Source organism: Schistocerca cancellata, chromosome 1, assembly GCF_023864275.1.
Source record: "Schistocerca cancellata isolate TAMUIC-IGC-003103 chromosome 1, iqSchCanc2.1, whole genome shotgun sequence".
NCBI lineage: Eukaryota > Metazoa > Arthropoda > Insecta > Orthoptera > Acrididae > Schistocerca > Schistocerca cancellata.
Window position 1 is genome coordinate 175090527 of NC_064626.1, and position 20521 is coordinate 175111047.

At 42.7% G+C, this 20521-nt stretch overlaps 1 protein-coding gene across 1 annotated transcript in view; it reads left to right on the forward strand.

Annotated features, from left to right (window-relative positions):
* The window catches only part of LOC126161494 (uncharacterized), a 120508-nt gene that overhangs the window by 57982 nt on the left and 42005 nt on the right, over nucleotides 1-20521 (forward strand). The window contains exons 4-5 of the mRNA XM_049917429.1: nucleotides 1944-2068; nucleotides 16659-16820. Coding sequence (XP_049773386.1) covers nucleotides 1944-2068; nucleotides 16659-16820 — 287 coding nt within the window. The remainder of the gene's footprint in view (nucleotides 1-1943; nucleotides 2069-16658; nucleotides 16821-20521) is intronic.

Sequence of the window (20521 nt, forward strand, 5' to 3'; positions counted from 1 at the left end):
GGGTGTGTGTGTTTGTCCTTAGGATAATTTAGGTTAGGTAGTGTGTAGGCTTAGGGACTGACAACCGTAGCAGTTAAGTCCCATAAGATTCCACACACATTTGAACATTTTGAACGAAGCCAACGGGGATTGTCAAACGACCAAAAGTGCGTTTTTCGGCGGTTTTCCTGGCCGTGATTGATAAATGTGGCTTCATCACTAAACAAGATACATTGTACATCGGGAGTAACCTGTCTTAATGCCCATATACAGAAGTTAACACGATTATCGTAATCGTTTCCACGTAGCTCTTGATGGAGAGTGGTTATGTCGATGGAGAACGTATAGAACATTTGCCTGATGCATGCCACTTCCTCGTGCGATTGAGCGGTAGCTAACGTGCTGATCAACTGCAACAGCAGCAAGACATTAATTTCCTCCTCTCATCACTTGTTTCCTTTTGTTATGTTGTCTAGGTGTTACCACCATTCAAGTAACTATTTGAAGAAATTGATAAATAATTGCCGAGATGGTTGTCGTCCACCGTACAAGAATGAACTGCATTATTCCTACACTCCCCGATACGCCACGACCTTGTCGCCTCTTTCTGCATTGGTAAATACCATCGTCCGCTTACGACCTCATTCTTGGACTGTCACAAGAGTCGCAGTGCACTCAAGAAACACACAAGCACACTGTAAGCGATGATAACAACATCGTTCCTAGTAACACATAGGTTGAACGGCACAAACAAGTGCCGGTATGTGAACTTTTCGTAATACAATATCTCGTAAACGACTCGCACTAGAATCCTGCAACAAACACCACTGACATTATAATTTATCCTACTTTTAGTTTGTTAATGTCTACATCTACACCTACAATTTCGTGGCTACTCTGCAAATCACACTTAAATGGCTGGCAGGGGATTCATCGAACCACCTACACAATAATTCTCTGTTATTCCACCCTCGAACAGCGCGCGAAAAAGAACGAACAACTATATCTTTCCGTGCGAGCTCTGATTTCCCGTACTATATTATGATGATCAGTTCTCCCTAAGCAGGTCGGAGGAAAAAGGTGGTGACTGAAATTTCGTGAGATCCCGCCGCAACGAAACGCCTTTGTTTTAGTGATGTTCAGCCCGTTTCCTGTATCAATCCCGTGTCACTTTCTCCCCCATTTCTCGATAACACAAAATGTGCTGTTCTTCTCTGAACTTCTCGATGTTCTCCGTGAAGCGTATCCGGTAAGGATTCCACGCCGCGCAGCAGTACTCCAAAAGAGGACGGACAAGCGTAGTGCAGGCAGTCTCTTTAGTAGATCTGTTGCATTTTGTAAGTGTTCTGCCAATAAGAGACAGCCTTTGGTTCGCCTTCCCCACAACATTTTCTATGTGTTATTTCCAATTTAAGTTGTTCGCAATTGTAATTCCTACGTATTTAGTTGAATTTACGGTCTTTAGAAGTGATTGATTTATCATGTAGGGCTGTGTGATTACATTCCAGGAACAGTCGAGCAATATATTGCTTCCTACCACAACTGTTTCGAGAAAATTCGAGGAGTTAGAGTTAATGCGGAGGTGAACTGAACATCACTCTTCCTAAGCGTCATTCGGGAATGGTACAGAGAAGGGGAATCAGATAGTGGTAGCATAAATACCCTCCACCACATACTGTAAAGTTGCTTTCGATCTACGCATGTAGATGTTTGGCTGTCCATCTCGTTCCTCTTACAAATACTGATTTGACAGGACGGAGGGAATAATGAACTAGTAGGTGATCCCTTAAACCCATCAGTTCATTCCATCTGTACCGCCTTATTTAGCTCTTCTCACCTCAAAGAAGTCAGGTGCAACTGCTAAAGAATTTGTTTCGGAGAGAGAGTGGAGGAGCTGTGTCCTGTATTGCCAGCAGCAGCAATAGTGTGAAGAGTGTGGGTGCCGCGGTATTTGTTTGTTACAGACATGTCCGGGCTCGAAGGCGAAGCCCCCGACTACGAGCGCAGGCCACCGTCCCAGCTGTTCGTCATGCTGGGCGCTGTCACGGCCGACTGGGATCCCGATGCACCTGGTGCTGTCATAAGCAAGGTAAACCACTTTGCCCTGTTATATGGGTGAAACTTACGTAGGGACTTCCGGTAACACGACCTTGGTTCCCTGCCAGGCCACTTGTAGCGCTGCAAGCTAATCAGTCCTCCATCATCGCCGCGCGGAGTAACCGTGCAGTCTAGGATGTCTTTTCGTGCTGCTCCCTTCCCCCCCCCCCCCTCCCCGCCCCCAGCCCCCCGCTCCCCGCTGGAGGTTCGAGTCCTCCCTCAGGCATGGGTGTGTGTGTGTGTTATCGTTAGTGTAAGTTAGGTTAAGTTAGATTAAGTAGTGCATAAGTCTAGGGACTGATGACCTCAGCACTTTGGTCCCATAGTCCTTCCCACAAATTTCCAAATTTCCTCCATCATCTTATCTTATTATAGGGTAATTTAAAGTCTTCAATATTTATTGTGGTTTAGTTCAAAATAGAAGCTGGTTTCAATACACTGTGTTCTATCTGCGCTCTACTTGTGTGTATTGCACTCTTTGAGCTGCATTGTACATACGTCACTCATATTATGCTTCAATCTGTAAAACTGGGTGGGATAAATAATTCAATATTGGTTTTTGTTTAACGTAAAACAAAAGCTATTTTTGTCGCATGCTCTACTGTGGATTTATGTATATTGGATACTGCTTACGACCCGTGTGTGAACTGCTCGGTTTAAAAGCGTTGTAAGTATGTGTTCTACTTTATTTTTGTTAGCATCTGTGCTGTGAAATTTTCCATATTTAATGGAGAATTCTATGCTAGCAGGTTTTGACAGAATTGGTATTCATCTTTATTACATCTTGTGACGGAAACACTATGTAATTTTACTTTTAATGGCTTTGCGTATTGCCACTGAGTGCCATGCATTTCACAGTGATTTGCAGAGCATGGATATAGAGGTAGGTGAGTATGTTCGTAGTCTCAGCGACTAGAACATTCTTCCTTGAAAATGCTAAACATGTGACGGTAGTTACGCAATGTATTCATACGTTATTAACAAACACTACAAAGAATGCATTTTAGCAGAAATCAGTGTAGTAGAATCATCCTCTTCAATGAAAATTTCGGAGTCCCTCATTAAATCTTAGAAAGTACGAAAAACGGATGCAAAAAATAAAAAGAAATACGGAGAATAGGAGCAACGTACGATACATTAAAATCGGGCTGCTCGCACACGGATTCACAAGTACTAACAAATAGACATGAGTCAACATGCGACGAGACACTTTCTGTTTCGTAGGAAACAAAAAAGGATACCATGTATCCCAGTCAATATTACGGATCTGAGGAAAAATTAAGCAGAACACGAGCAACATAATTACAATGTAACTCAAAGAGTGCAATACGCACAGGAAAATCGTAATCAGGAACACAATACAATGAAGCCAGCTTCTGTGTCATGTCAGATGATTTTTTAGGTTCTGACATAGTTAAAGCAAAATAATTTCCACTTGATAATAGCCACATGGCCGAAATTCTAATAGTGGGTTTTACAAATAAATAATTTCACTGTCAAAATCCAAATATGCTGTTTTTTTTTTTAAATTTACGTGACTTTTAACCCAAATTAAGAGAAGTTAATCTTAGTTTTTGACTGAGTCTTCTAGAATACGCAGACTGACAAAAACGCCATACTTTTTCTGTGTTCAAAGTTCACTATCAGGCCACTAAGAGCGCTGCTATCTTTCTCTGCTTCCTTATCCTAACATGGGCCTTGCGCTTCTCATAATTTGGTGTTCTGTGTTGTTCAAATGTGTGTGACATCTCATGGGACTTAACTGCTAAGGTCATCAGTCCCTAAGCTTACACACTACTTAACCTAAATTATCCTAAGGACAAACACACACACTCATGCCCGAGGGAGGACTCGAACCTCCGCCGGGACTAGCCGCACGGTCCATGACTGCAGCGCCCGAAACCGCTCGGCTAATCCCGCGCGGCGGTGTTCAGTGCTTACACCAGTAGCATGGATGGGAAATCAACAGCTCGCTGATCGTTAACCAGTTTAATTTGTAAGTGGTTTTTAATGCGATCCCCAGAATGTAATCGTAACCGATTAGCTATTAAACTGAATATCGGCGGTTTGTTCTATGTGGAAAAAAATGTAGTGGAAGGCATCTCTAAAATTGCACTGAACTGTCAGATGGCGATAGATATGTGGCATGTCGGAAGTATGCAGTTAGTAGCCGATGCAGACAGTAAATGGCGATGTGATCGAATGAGACTACAAGTTAACCACGAAATGAAGTGCAGCGAATAATTTGAATTCACTTCAGAGTGTAATAATTCTTACCTAGTGTGGTGCTTGTGCTGTTCGAAAAAATCAGTACCTACCTAACGCGGCCTCCACTGCTGTGACGAACTCATGCTGCGTTTGCTTCACATTGCCCGTGACTAATTTTAACAGGCACGAGTATAACTAAAGCAGTGTAACAAAATCACTGGCAGCTAGTTGTTGAAAGGACAGCTACCATAGCAACAACCAATCACAGGACGAGTTTCGACACATCTGTTCTGTACACTGTTGTCATATCGCTCTACTCGCTCGCTTTTTGATTACAATAGTAGTTAGCTGTAGACGACAATTGCTGTCTGTAACAATTGTTGTCATTTGGTCTTATACGCTTTGCTTCTCAGAGCAGTATATGTTATTTACGTGCAGGCTGTATAGCACGAATGTATGTATCATATTACTGGTACCCTTAATAACAGCCACCGATTCTACTACCATCAAGAGTGACACAGCCATAGACAGAAGTTGTTATTTTATTTTTAAACTTATCTTATGCTTCGTAATAGCACGTAAGGAAAAAGTGCAATAACGCAATAAGAACTCCTACAGCTAGAAGTGAAAATTACGTCATTTGAGGAATATAAAAAGGCTGTGGACCCGTATCACAAAAACTTAAAATAACTTTTTTATTTTGTTAGACAATCGCATAAAGTTACAATCACTGATTTTTTTGTTTTATTTGGACTTGGGATGTTGAAAAGTTTGGTACCAAACTGGCATTCGAACTCGCATCTCCTCTTTCGCGGGATTTGTCCTGCCCAGAACGATTTAGTTCCACTGTTTTTGCCAAATTTGCAAAGTTCTCTAGGTATCTCCCAAAAGTACATATCTGGATATGTATTCTGGTCCGGCACAAAAATTTTCATCGTATCGTTTCAAGTTCAAACTTGCATAAATCTCTCTCATGGGCTAGCGATGACTACAGGTGCTAGGTTTGAATGCAGGTCCAGAAACCAACATTTCGTCATGTCGTCTAACGTTCAAACATGTGCACGGCTAATTGTTGGTGGTTACATTAAATATCTCTGCTAGCTAACAAAGGCGATATATGACTTTCCAATTGCACATTGATCCATGTGTCCTCATGACCACAGAGAAATTAGTAATGTTACTTTATAGCGCCTTATCGAAGGGAAAGCTAAGAGATGCCCGAACAGGAAAAGACGGGACAAAATACCGCTTTCAAAATCGCGCTCACAAGCAGCTGACAAAAACCGGTTAATGAAAAATTATTGATGTTGAGGTTTTCACAGAGCACATGGCACGGTTACTCATGGTTTTCTACGTTGTTAATTCATTACTTGGTTTACAGCGCACTAACCGAATGACGATTAACGAGCAGCTGGAAGACTTTTTAAAGGCAGAACTACTTCGAATTATTACGGAAATTCTGGAGTCCAGATACGTGTACTCAAGCGACTATCTTATTCACAAAAAAATAGTTTTGACTGAGAATATCGAACGGATTACATGATAGTTTATTGTATGTCTCAGATACTTCAGGTGATTCTAATCGGTTGGTAACATGAAATTGGTAACATGTTTAAAATGTCACTTATTCTAAGAAGTTTCGGTTTACAGGCCTTAAGTACTGTCTCGGCTCAAATGGTTCAAATGGCTCTGAGCACTATGGGACTTACCATCTGAGGTCAGCAGTCACCTAGAACTTAGAACTAATGAAACCTAACTAACCTAAGGACATCAAACACATCCATGCCCGAGGCAGGATTCGAACCTGCGACCGTAGCGGTTGCTCGGTTCCAGACTGTAGCGCCTAGAACCGCACGGCCACTCCGGCCGGCAAGGACTGTCTTACCTCTAATAATGCGTTCCCTGATATTTGAAATATTGTGGTACTAATTTACAACTGTAACGATCGCAATTCCTAACAGTGCTCCATGGTGATCTCTTGTCGTATAGAAGTAAATATCCTCGGAGTAGTGAAGCAATACAATCATTTAATAAAAGTAAGTCTTCTGGTCCAGACTGTATACCAATTAGGTTCCTTTCAGAGTATGCTGATTCATTAGCTCCATACTTCACAATCATGTACAACCGTTCGCTCGACGAAAGATCCATACGCAAAGACTGGAAAGTTGCACAGGTCACACCAACATTCGAGGAAGGTAGTAGGAGTAATCCACTAAATTACAGGCCCATATCGTTAACGTCGCTATGCATCAGGATTTTAGAACATATATTGTGTTCAAACATTATTAATTACCTCGAAGAAAACTGTCTATTGACATACAGTCAACATGGATTTAGAAAACTTCGATCCAGTGAAACACAACTAGCTCTTTATTCACATGAAGTGTTGAGTACTATCGACAAGGGATTTCAGAACGATTCCGTATTTCTGGATTTCCGGAAGGCTTTTGACACTGTACCACACAAGCGGCTTGTAGTAAAATTGCGTGCTTATGGAATATCGTCTCAGTTATGTGACTGGATTTGTGATTCCCTGTCAGAGAGGTCACAGTTCGTAGTAATTGACGGAAAGTCATCGAGTAAAAGAGAAGTGATTTTTGGCGTTCCCCAAGGTAGTGTTACAGGCCCTTTGCTGTTTATTGTCTATACAAACGATTTGGGAGACAATCTGAGCAGCCGTCTTAGGTTGTTTGCAGATGACGCTGTCGGTTATCGACTAATAAAGTCATCAGAAGATCAAAACCAATTGCAGAACGATTTAGAAAAGATATCTGAATGGGGCGAAAATTGACAGTTAACCCTAATTAACGAAAAGTGTGAGGTCATCCACATGACTGCTAAAAGGAATTCGTTAAACTTCGGCTACACCACAAATCAGTCTAATCTAAACGCAGTAAATTCAACTAAATAGCTAGGTACTACAATTATGAACAACTTAAAATGTTGTGGGGAAGGCTAACCAAAGATTGCGTTTTATTGGCAGGACACATAGAAAATGTAACAGATCTACTAAGGACACTGCCTACATTACGCTTGTCCGTCCTCTTTTGGCATACTATTGCGCGGTGTGGGATCCCTACCAGGTAGGACTGACGGAGTACATCGAAAAAGTTCAAAGAGAGGCAGCACGTTTTGTATTATCGCGAAATATGGGAGAGAGATTGTCACAGAAATGATGTAGGATTTGGGTGGACATCATTTGAAAAAAAAAGGCGTTTTTCCTTGCGACGGAATCTTCTCACGAAATTCCAATCACCAACTTTCTCCTCCGAATGCGAAAATATTTTGTTGGCACCAACTTCCATATGGAGGAACGATCGCCACGATAAAATAAGGGAAATCAGAGCTTGTACGGAAAGGTATAGGTGTTCGTTCTTTCCGCGCGCTATACGAGATTGGAATAATAGAGAATTGTGAAGTTGGTTCTATGAACCCTCTGCCAGGCACTTAAATGTGATTTGCAGAATATCCATGTAGATGTAGATGTATCAATTTTGTATAGTCACACGACTGTACGGCCAAGTGCTTAGAGGCAACGGCAGAACTTTTCGTTATTATGGGCTGCACAAAAATCTTGCTGTCCGCATTTCAGGTCGATATTCCTAAGGTTTGGTAGTGCCGTTTACTGCCATTATTCACCATGCTTTACGAGACTCCAATGCGAAGTCAGAGTTTTCCATATGGAGAAAGGGGTTCACTCTTTAGTGGGACAGCGGAACTCTGATTTTGAATTCAAAACTCAGAGTTTTGGGTCATTGGTTGTGAATGTTCATCCAGATAATGTTGATATTCCAGGTTCTATAAACTCCAGAAAGACCACGCCTTCTTTCTGATGTGTGCTAACTTGCATATTCTGTTTATTTTTTGTTCGCTTTCACTAATTTGTATTACACCATTGCAAAGTTTTTTGTTAATACTCTTTGGTTGCTTCGTCGGTTACATTGTGTGAAAAAAAATTGCCCAGAATCCCTCTGGTCTCGTACTTAAAACGCGGGGGAGTGTCTTCTCTCAACCATTCTGACTAGGTGTCTCATACCGAGAAATTAGCATACGATATGTGCGAGATACAGCACATGCGCATTCTGACCAATAGGGTCATATATGCTAGTTGATCAGCCGTTACTTTTGAGACGCTCCTCTTAGGTATTATTCATGTCTTGATACGGCACTCGCCACCCCCTCCCCCAACTTCAACGTCTTGGGGTGCGGGGATTTGGAGGTACGGTATCTGCTGCCCCTCCCCCAAAATTCACTTAGAGATGTACACGATCTACAGGCAGAACCTACGATGAAATTTGTGTTGTACATCCGCAAATATGAGATTAGTGTTTTGGTTAACAAAAAGTTTTTAACTGAAGCATACTGTCGCATCTTTGAAGATACTATATGTCAGACAGCTTTAAAACTTCTATAACTCATCCTGTCACAATTTTCAGCGAATGAATGGAAGATCTCGTAAACAGGAGTGGTTTGTGTCTTATCTTTGGCTACGTTACGAAGAAATGAGACACAATGTTCTCTGCTATGAATGCATTACGTCTATCCACATCGTTAGAAATAGAAGACCACAGAAAGAAACGGCTTTTCTAAAGAAGATCTCTGTACCTAGAAAGAAAGTTCAAAATACGTGAGGAGAGTCTTTTTAATGGAGAGGCTGTCGCAGTTATACAGCAAGATGTCGGAAAACTCGCGCGATATCTGCTGGCCGATAAGGAGAAAGTTAGAATCGCGTTACTTGCATTAATCAGTTCAGTCAGGTTTCTGAATTGCACACACTGTGATGTCACGAAACGGTCACAGGAAGCTTCGTAACACTATTTGATGAGAGGCAAAACCTTATACCCAAACTGAAGATCTGGGTAAAGCCCTGAGACACTTCCCCGACGTACAAAACGAAGTACTCGAAATTATGGCTCACATGCGACAAGAACTCACCAGTTAAATTTTTTTCTGTGTTGTGGAATTATGGCAGATTCAAAGAAGCAGGTAGTCAGCCAGGAGCAGTTCACTATTTCTGTGGGTTGCGTCGACCCAGAGACGCAAGAGGTAAAAGAATATTTTCTGGGCTTCTACAGTCCGCTGGACCCCAGGACACAAAGGCTGCCAACAAATACACCCTTTCAAGGTTCTCACTAGGAACTGAGTTTCTACGTGCCCATTGTTTTGATGATGCAGCCAGTACGTCTGGGCAGAACAAGTGTGCGAAGTAAATCCTTCTACTAGACCAGCCAGAGAGCTGGTATATTAACTACAGTAATAATTGTTTGTATCTCCTAATGTGCTGTGTCTGGGTAGTTGTGAAAGATATCTCAAGAATAATTCTGGAACTCACAAACAGGAAAAACATGTACTCATTGTTGTGCTACCATCTGGCTTCGACGAGACGAATCCAAATCAGAAAGTTCACCGGCTGATATCATAGTCTCCAACTTGTTGAGCTGTAAGGATAAAATCTTTGAAACATTTCAGTGAAAACTGTGACTGCGTCCACAAAAGAGTTACAGATGCTTTGAATGCACACAGCTCCATTAGAGACGAAAGACAATCATACCTGTGGAGCTACGCGAAATGGCTCGAATAGTTTGAGACTTCTTTTTATATGACAGCCGCTGTTAAAGAGTGTCGAATACGCGAACAACTGACAACACCCCACTTGTCTGTGGTGTCGCCGTCATCATGTGATAAGCCACACCTCCTTACATGGACGGCATCATGGCCTCCGCCTTCCCCTCTGCTTCCCAGGCCTGTCCTCTCCCATCACTAACCAACCAGAGCCTAGTATTTTTGCAGCCCATTAAAATTAAACAGCTAATGGCAATGTAGCTGTCAAATTACGTAAGCTTCATTTGATTCTCATAAAAATGGCACCACGCTAAAAGATATACAGTATTTCCATATCGAAAAAAATATGTCACCTAACCTTCACCTGAAATGGCGTCCTGTTGAAATATATTTGCCAATACTACGGTGTTTCTCTAATAATTACCTAAGTTTCGCTCGAATTGACGCTATTCATCACACACACACACACACACACACACACACACACACACACACACACGCGCGCGCGCGCGCGTATACACACACACACACACACGCGCGTACACAAATCAGAGAAAACACATCATGCATTCAAGCATTCAAGTGGACTTGGATAGCTGGAGAGAGAGAGAGAGACGTCATTACATCAGCACTGAAGTGTTTGCATGCCAAGCCAGCTGATAAAAGGCAACTCATGTCAACTCCCCTAATTAACTTAATGCTTACTAGCATGAAGCAGGAACAGTGTATTATACCGCAGAGGGAATGTAGGATTAAAAAAGAGCAAAGAAAAATACTTTAGATATAAAATTTATTATGTAAAATATTGCACTTCCAAAGAAAAGCTAGATGCACAGTTGTTGACAGTTCACATTTGCATACACCATACAACAAAATCTATTACTTACACTCTAGTTATGACGAGGGATATTCGGCATTTAAATTGCACAGTTTTTTTACTTTTTACACATACACTAAAATCACATTCAGTGATTTTCAAATTTTTTACGCCTTCATTTAGATCACTTTTAATACTTTTACACTTTTCACATAGGCTATTTAATATTTTTGCATTTTTCACACGTTCACAGTAAAATCCACTGCTCCATATCTGAATGGTTAGCGTCACTGCCCGCAGTGGGGAAGGACCCCGATTCGATTCCGGGTGTCACCTCAGACTGTTCTTAGGTAGGGAAATCTGAAATGGCGTTTCCTCTCAGCCCAAATGAGGAGACAGTAATGGCGCCAGGCTAAGGTAGTCAACTTAATCAGAAGTACAAAATGTTAGTAATCCTATACTGTTAATCCTAGCCTGTGCTGTTTAACAGTAGCAACTACTTTTGTGGTGTCACCGCCAGACACCACATTTGCTAGGTGGTAGCTTAAATCGGCCGCGGTCCATTAGTACATGTCGGACCCACGTGTCGCCACTGTCAGTACTTGCAGACCTAGCGCCACCGCATGGCAGGTCTAGAAAGACGGACTAGCACTCGCCCCAGTTGTACGGACGACATTGCTAGCGACTAGACGTACGAAGCCTTCCTCTCATTTGCCGAGAGACAGTTAGAATAGCCTTCAGCTAAGTCCATAGCTACGACCTAGCAAGGCGCAGTTAACCATATCTGGAGAGAGTCTTACTTGTATTCACCATAGAGATGTACCACACAAGAGAATAAAGTTAAGTATATGAGACGCTCCGTTCTTTTCTTATTAGCATTCATTGAGCATCCTGTTTCAGACTTCGCGATATTCTGGGGGAGCTGATAGCGTGCCTATTCGGCCCATCATAATAACACTGTGTCGGCACTTCTGTCGACACATAACAACTTTGAACTGCACAGTTGTTAACTTAAGGCTCTGTCACACGTTGCTTGTAATCATCAACTCTGATGTGTTGTTGATAGTTGAGGTGGCCAATAAAGACAGACACCTACAAAAAGACAACACATTAATAAGTTTATTTCCAATACGTACACGTAATAACTGAGGGATACATTACTTTGAAGAGTTGTAGGTCCTTCTGTGGTGCTGAGTTACATTTTTGATAGAAGCAAATGGTTTTGAATGCTGATACAATCTGATAAGAGACTGACACGTAGAAAGGCTTAGTAGCATCGTGTTACATTGACGCATTTTTCTCACTGCAGTCTTCAATATAAACGTTGATACTGAGTCTGGGACAAACTGCTGAGTGCGACTGCTTAAAAAGATGCACCGGCCAGTTGATGCCCCCCCCCCCCCCAATTGGATATAGCGAGTAATGGGAAGCGAGCTCGCTGGCTGCGCGCCGGCTGGAGATTTAAATGTACCGGTGCCGTCTGCTTTGTAGCTGCGTGTGGCCTGTGAGACGCTGGGTGCCGTCGACGCGAGCGATTCTAGCCGCTACAGTCTGGAACCGCGCGACCACTACGGTTGCAGGTTCAAATCCTGCCTCGGGCATGGATGTGTGTGATGTCCTTAGGTTAGTTAGGTTTAAGTAGTTCTAAATTCTACGGGACTGATGCCCTCAGATGTTAAGTCCCATTGTGCTCAGAGCCATTTGAACCATTTTTGAACGATACCAATTCAGCCGAAAGTTACATTTTTTTCCATTCGCAAATATTGTATATTTTTTGAACGTGGCACCATTTCTCAACTGAGGATTACATAATTTGACAGGTACACTGTGATTGGCTGGAGAGGAAAGTGGGGAGGTGGAGCAAGAAAGGGAGGGGGCATGCTGACATTATTGAAAAAAAAGTGTGGCTTGTCATGTGATGATGATGAGATGACGGTGATGATGATGATGTCATAGGTAAGGGACGTAGCTTGTGCCATCATGGGTTTGCCCTGGAATGTAGCTTACCAGCACCAGCTCTTTTCAAGGCTATTTAAGTGAGAAGTGGATCAGATTGCCCATAGATATACTTCTAAACTGTAAAGTATCCTCTCCTGGAAGACAACTTGCTTTCGAATGTGGTGGGGTTAAAGAACTGTCTCGGGAAATTAGTCACTTAATTTTTATGACTATCACAGTTTCAGTATCGCTGGCAGTCTGTGCAAGAATGAACTGTGACGAGTTAAAGCTTAGCCCACATCAACAATGGCCAAGTCGAGACTCATCCAGTTACATCTTTTACATGTTTATCAAGCCAAGCCAAGGAAAATGGCATGAAAGAATTTGTTTCCCAAATTGCAGAAGGAAAAGCTACGATCGGAAAAAGTATGTAAAAGTTTTGGTGTTTAAAAAGAGACAAAACAAATACCTTCTTTTTCAAAGAAATTTTGATTCGTTTCATAGTGTTTCTAAAATAGTAATAATAATGGTTATAATTATAAGAGGTTTATCAATGGTCAAACGTTATTGCAAACTATAATAAATATGAAATGTTCTTTGTAAATAGTCTCAGAAGAATGTATATCCAGCTATGAGACGTCTTTAAAAAAAATCAAGCGAACGAAATTGTTTCCAAGAAGCAGGAAATTAAAATTTGAACCACATCTACGACTTTTAATATTAATAAATTGTTTCTTTTTGTGAACAACATACCACTGACTGTCTAAAGCCTTCCTTCGCTGTCATTATAAGTACATACATTGACAAAAATAGGTGAAGCGCCCAGCAGAGGAGGAGGAAACAAAATGAAACTTCACGGATTGAAAGGGTATGTGACTACAAAATCGAGTCAAATTTACGAAGGACTTGGCAGTATGGGCCCACTTTTTAATATGAGGGTACAGCCACTCAGGCCTAGATTCATGGACAGATTCGGTTGGGAAGGGTTCATAAAGCCATTTGTGTCCTCTCGTGAGACAAGCTGGCCCACAAAAAAATGGTTCAAATGACTCTGAGCACTATGGGACTTAACATCTGAGGTCATCAGTCCCCCAGAACTTAGAACTACTTAAACCTAACTAACCTAAGGACATCATACACATCTATGCGCGAGGCAGGATTTGAACCTGCGATCGTAGCGGTCGCGCGGTTCCAGACTGAAGCGTCTAGAACCGCTCGACCACCGCGGCCGGCCTGGCCTACAAGTGTTGTAACTGGTCCTTGATGTTTTGGATACTGGCACTGAGATGGGGTTGATGTCCAAGATGGTTCCACACATGTTCTATCAGGGACAGATCTGAGGATCTCGGTGCCCACGGGAGTTCCTCAATATTTCGCAGACAGTGGGTAGGGACACGTATTGCTGAAAAATGGCACCGTCAATTGTGAGGTAACGCATGAGGACGCAGGATGTCCGTGTCGTACAGTTCGCTCAATCACTACCAGCCCCGATCTGAAGTCATGCCGAGTGGCTTCCCACAACGTGACGACAGTAGTAACACCACTATGCCGCTCCGAATCATTGGAAGAATGGGACGTGTGGCCTCGTCGCCACCATACTCGCCGACGATCGTCATCTGGGGTAGTGCAGAACCGTAATCAATCGTTGAACAGAATGCGGTGTCATTCGTGAGCAGCCTATACTTCACAGTCACAGCACGCCTCCCAATGCAGCTGTTTCCCTTGTGATGATAACAACAACCCACGCATCGGATGGCAATTCCTTAGTCCGGCTGCTGCTACTCGTCTCCTACCAATGGTTCAGGATGACAGTGTGTTGCAGGTGGGTTACCACTTGTTCTCGGATATCGGCACATATGTCAGGATGTTAACATGTGGTTTGTACACAATACGGCGATCCTTCCTTGTGATTGTGATTAGATTAGAATAGATTAGATTCAGTTTTCGTTCCACAGACCCAAAAAATTAGATGATTCTCGTGGGTGTGGAACATGTCAGGAAGTATGGGGTTGGGTTGTTTGGAGGAAGACACCAAACAGCGAGGTCATCGGTCTCATCGGATTAGGGAAGGATGGGGAAGGAAGTCGGCCGTGCCCTTTCAAAGGAACCATCCCAGCATTTTCCTGGAGCGATTTAGGGAAATCACGGAAAACCTAAATCAGGATGGCCGGACGCGGGATTGAACCGTCGTCCTCCCGAATGCGAGTCCAGTATGCTACCACTGCGCCACCTCGCTCGGTCAGGAAGTATGACATAAAAACATAAAACCGATCACTTCTCAGTAGATAGTCGAAAATAAGTTAATACAATGCAGTAAACTGGGACAGCTAATATTTACAGAATTAACACCCCGTCAGAATGAAACACTGTTATGCATTATTAATAAATTTATGATACGCAAAATACCAAATCTTGACTGTTGTGACCAAGTGTTGTGAAAACTGAAATCTAACAGATGTTTTTACTTAAGCTAACATTCTGTTAAGATATCCATCTATGAAGTAGAAGGTGTTGCCTATCAAAAAGTCTTTCAAACTCTTTTTAAACCGTGCTTTATCTAAAACCAAGTTTTTAATGGTTGCTGGCAATTTATTAAAAATGTGTGTTCTTGAATATTGGATCCCTTTTTGGACCAAGGTAAGTCGTTTTAGGCCTTTATGTAGATTCTTCTTATTCCTAGCATTGATACTGTGTACTGACCTATTGGTTGGAAATAGAGATGTATTACTTGCAACAAATTTCATTAACGAATAAATATACTGAGAAGCAGTGGTTAGAATACAAAGTTCCTTGAACAGGTTTCTAAAAGATGTTCTCAAATTTACACCGCAAATGATTCTTATGACATGCTTTTGCACCCTAAAAACTTTTGCTCAGTTTGATGAGTTGCCCCAGAATATGATCCCATACGACTTAATAGAATGAAAGTAAGCAAAGTATGCAAGTTTTTTTTATATTTGTATCTCCTACATCTGACATCATTCTCACGGCAAATACAGACTCGTTTAGGCTCTTAAGCAATTCTGTGGCATGCCCTTCCCAACTGAATTTATTATCGAGTTGTAATCCCAGAAATTTAACACAGTCAACCTCTTCGATCTGTATGTCTTCATATGTTATACTCATGTTGGAAAGAAATCTCTTACAGGTTCTTAACTGCATATAGTGGGTCTTCGCAAAGTTTAATGACAAAGAATTACCTTTAAACCACTTATTAATGTAATGAAAATTTGATTAGCAGATGTTTCTAAATCTGTACTTGAGTTGCTACTTATTGCAATGTTTGTATCATCTGCAAACAAAACAAACTTAACATCTGGCAATGTAACAGAGGAGAGGTAATTAATGTACACAAGAAAAAGCAATGGACCCAAAATGGAACCTTGAGGAACACCACATGTAATTAATTCCCAGTCGGGTGAAGACTGACTGCTTACTGCACAGGTATTCCGCAACGACACCCTTTGTTTCCTGTTAGATGGATAAGACTCAAACCATTTCGCAGCATTGCCGGTGACACCATAATACTCTAATTTACTTAGGAGAATGTAGTCGAATGGAACCTTTATGATGAGCGTGTCTGCCACCACATTCTCATGCAGTCCATCACCAGGCCACTGTGTCACATCCCAAGGCTCCAAAAATCTGAATATTGAACCAGCTGGATGAATGGAGACATACAGTGAGGCCCCTTTCAAACACTGTTAGGTGTTCATCCTGTGTTTCAAATGAGTATGTGCCATCTCTGCGTCCTTCATAGTGAACCAGCATCTGACGCTTTTCATGCCCCTTATAAGTTATACCATACCACCTCTCGTAACTAACAACACTATATACGAATAAGACTGATGTTCTTCGGTGGTCATTCTACCTGTGACGGAGAATTGCAGCTCTAAACATTTACATACTTACCAACAGTGAGTATGTGCACGAAGTGAATTTACATTGAGATCCGATCATGTCTTCTGTGTAGTTCACTTTTTTTGTCAGTCTGTCAATCATTAGATAATAAGTTTGCTTGTCCCACACTACAAAAATTGCCTTATTTTTCTGACAGGTGTCCCGTGTCCTGGTGGATGACGCGTACTCTTCGGTGTACGCCGCCTACGAGCACAGTCTGGCCGTGGTGGAGCTGGAGGTGCCGCTGGCCCTTACGGACTCCGTGCGGCCAATCTGCGTCGACAGCGGCGTCCAACCGCAGCACGGGGACATTTCATTTGTATGTACGCCACGCCGTGTCATTCTCACCAATCCACTGATTTCTACAGGGTGTCCAAGGAGGAACGGTTAATACACTACTGGCCATTGTAATTGCTACACCACGAAGATGACGAGCTACAGACGCGAAATTTAACCGACAGGAAGAAGATGCTGTGATATGCAAATGATTAGCTTTTCAGAGCATTCAAACAAGGTTGGCACCGGTGGCGACACCTACAACGTGCTGATATGAGGAAAGTTTCCAACCGATTTCTCATACACAAACAGCAGTTGACCGGCGTTGCCTGGTGAAACGTTGTTGTGATGTCTCGTGTAAGGAGGAGAAACGCGTACCATCACGTTTCCGACTTTGATAAAGGTCGGATTGTAGCCTATCGCGATTGCGGTTCATCGTATCGCGACATTGCTGCTCGCGTTGGTCGAGATCCAATGACTTTTAAAAGAAAATGGAATCGGTGTGATGAGGAGGGTAATACGGAACGCTGTGCTGGATCCCAACGGCCTCGTATCATTAGCAATCGAGATGACAGGCATCTTACGCGCATGGCTGTAACGGATCGTGCAGCCACGTCTCGGTCCCTGAGTCAACAGATGGGGACGTTAGCAAGACAACAACCATCTGCACGAACAGTCCGACGTCGTTTGCAGCAGCATGGACTATCAGCTCAGGGACCATGGCAGCGGTTACCATCGACGCTGCATCACAGACAGGAGCGCCTGCGATGGTGTACTCAACGACGAACCTGGGTGCACGAATGGCAAAACGTCATTTTTTCGGATGAATCCAGTTTCTGTTTACAGCATCATCGTGGCGACATCGGGGTGAACACACATTGGAAGCGTGTACTCGTCATCGCCATACTGGCGTATCACCTCGCGTGATGGTATGGGGTGCCACTGGTTACACGTCTCGGTCACCTCTTGTTCGCATTGACGGCACTTTGAACAGTGGACGTTACATTTCAGGTGTGTTACGACCCGTGGCTCTACCCTTCATTCGATCCCTGCGAAACCCTACATTTCAGCAGGATAATGCACGATCGCATGTTGCCGGTCCTGTACGGGCCTTTATGGATACACAAAATGTTCGACCGTTGCCCTGGCCAGCACATTCTCCAGATCTCTCACCAATTGAAAACGTCTGGTCAATGGTGGCCGAGGAACTAGCTCGTCACAATACGCCAGTCACTACTCTTGATGAACCGTGGTATTGTCTTGAAGCTGCATGGACAGCTGTACCTGTACACGCCATCCAAGCTCTGTTTGGCTCAATGTCCAGGCGTATCAAGGCCGTTATTACGGCCAGAGGTGGTTGTTCTGGGTACTGATTTCTCATGGTTAATGCACCCAAATTGCTTGAAAATGTAATCACATGTCAGTTATAGTATAATATATTTATGCAATGAATACCCGTTCATCATCTGCATTTCTTCTTGGTGTAGCAATTTTAATCGCCAATACTGTATTTACGGATCTACATCATACTCCGCAAGCCACCTAGGGCCATGCAGCAGCGGATACTTCTGATACCACTAACTGATCCTCCCCGTCTTGTTCCAACCGAGTTAGGCGGCGCAGTGGTTAGCACACTGGACTCGGGTTCGGGAGGACGACGGTTCGTACCCGCATCCAGCCATCCAGATTTAGGTTTTCTGTGATTGCCCTAAATCGCTTCAGGCAAATGCCGGGATGGTTCCTTTGAAAGGGCACGGCCGATTTCCTTCCCCAACCTTCCTACTCCGTCTTAATGACCTCGTTGTCGACGGGACGTTAAACGCTAATCTCTTCCTTGTTCCACTCGGGAATGATGCGTGGGAAGAATGAATGTCAGCAAACCAGCTGTACTGGCTATAACTTCTCGAATTTTCTCGTCATGGTCATTTCTCGAGATATGTGTGAGAGGAAATAATCTGTAGTAATCCTCTCCATGGTGCACCACTCCTTCCTTGTAACGTCTGCCACTGGAGTTCGTTGAGCATCCGTGGAACGCTCTGGCGCCGCCTAAATGATTCCGTGACGAAACGGGTAGCTCTTTGTTCGATCTTCTCTATCTCTTCTATCATTCCTGTCTGGTAAGAATCAATATTGATGAACAGTACTCAGGAATCGTTCGAACAAGCGCCTTACAAACCGCTTCCTTCATGGATGAATTATATTTCCTTAAGATTCTTCCCATGAATCTCAGTCCGACATCTGCTTCTCCTACTATTTGTTTTATGCGGTCATCCCACTTAGGGTTGCTCTGTACACTTACCCCTAGATATTTTACTTTACGTACTGTTTCCTGCAGTTTGTCATCAATGGAGTTGCTGGACAGTAGTGGATTCTTTTCCTATCTATGCACAGTATGTTACACTTATTTACTTTCAGGTTCAACTGCCAGAGCCTGCCATTCATCAGTCCACTGCAGGTTATTCTGCAAATCAGTACCGTCTTCTGGCGTTGCTACTTTCTTATAGACAACGAGCACCGTCTGCGAACAGATTTAAAGAGCTTCTGGCGGTTTCTACTAGATTCTTTTGTACATTGTAAACAGTAACTGTTCTATTACACTTCCTTGGGGTACTCCGGAATTACGTTTACATATGTCGATTTTATTCCGTTAAGAGCGACGTGTTGACGTTGATTTGCAAGGAAGTCTTGAATCCTGTCGCAAATCTAGTCCTGTACTCGGTAAGCCCCTTATTTTTCACTAAACGGCAATGCGGGACGAGGTCAAATACCTGCCTGAACTCAAGCAGGAAGGCACCAACCTGAGCGCCGTTCTTCATGGAGGAGTTTCGCAAGATCTCTGTTTGCGGAATCCATGTTGATTTTTATAGAGGAAATTTTCATTCTCCAAAAACATCATAATTCTTAATCATAAAAATGTTACTTATTTCTAGAACAAATTAACGTCAACGATATAGGCCTAATTATTATGTGCATATGTCCTACGGCTATTTTTTCAAAACGGGAGAGACCTGCGCTTTTTTCTAGTCGCTAAGTACCCTTCATTGCTCCAGCGACGTATGATAAACTGCAAACAAAAAAATTCGTATTGACATATTTCCTATTCGAAATTGTTACCGATATAGAACACATTTAATGTATATTTTTGTTTATTTTCAATGTATTTCAGTACGTTGTCAGGTTTACATACGTATACATATACACCAGTTAGTAAATATTACACGCTTGGGAGGACGTACGTTGCTTGTCTGAGTTCCTCTGCACGTTCCCTATTAAAGGTAGCACAGTCCATGATGCGATCAAGAATGCATCTAGTTCATTCACCTTTCACTTGGACACCTAATATTTCGTCCAACGCCATAAACAAAAATCTAATGTTGTGACGTCTGATAGTTTTGGTGGCCAGTTAACTGCACTACCATGACCAATCCAGCGATTAGGAGAAGTGCGGGTAAGATGTTTCTTCACACATCTGGTAAAATGTGGAGTAACTCCGTCATGCCGGAACTACATTGAAGTCTGCTTGGTCAATGGAACGTCCGCAATGTGTTCCACAAACGAATTTTCTAAGAAATGCATGTAATTCTGTCCCGCCATTCGCTCTTCTAAAGTGACTGAACCTATCAATACGCTTTCGATCATTCCACACCAAACACTGATTGAAAAACTGACATAGAAATTGGTTCTCACTATAACGTATGAATTTTCGTGCGACCATCGATGATTGCTATGTGTGTTGTTGATTCC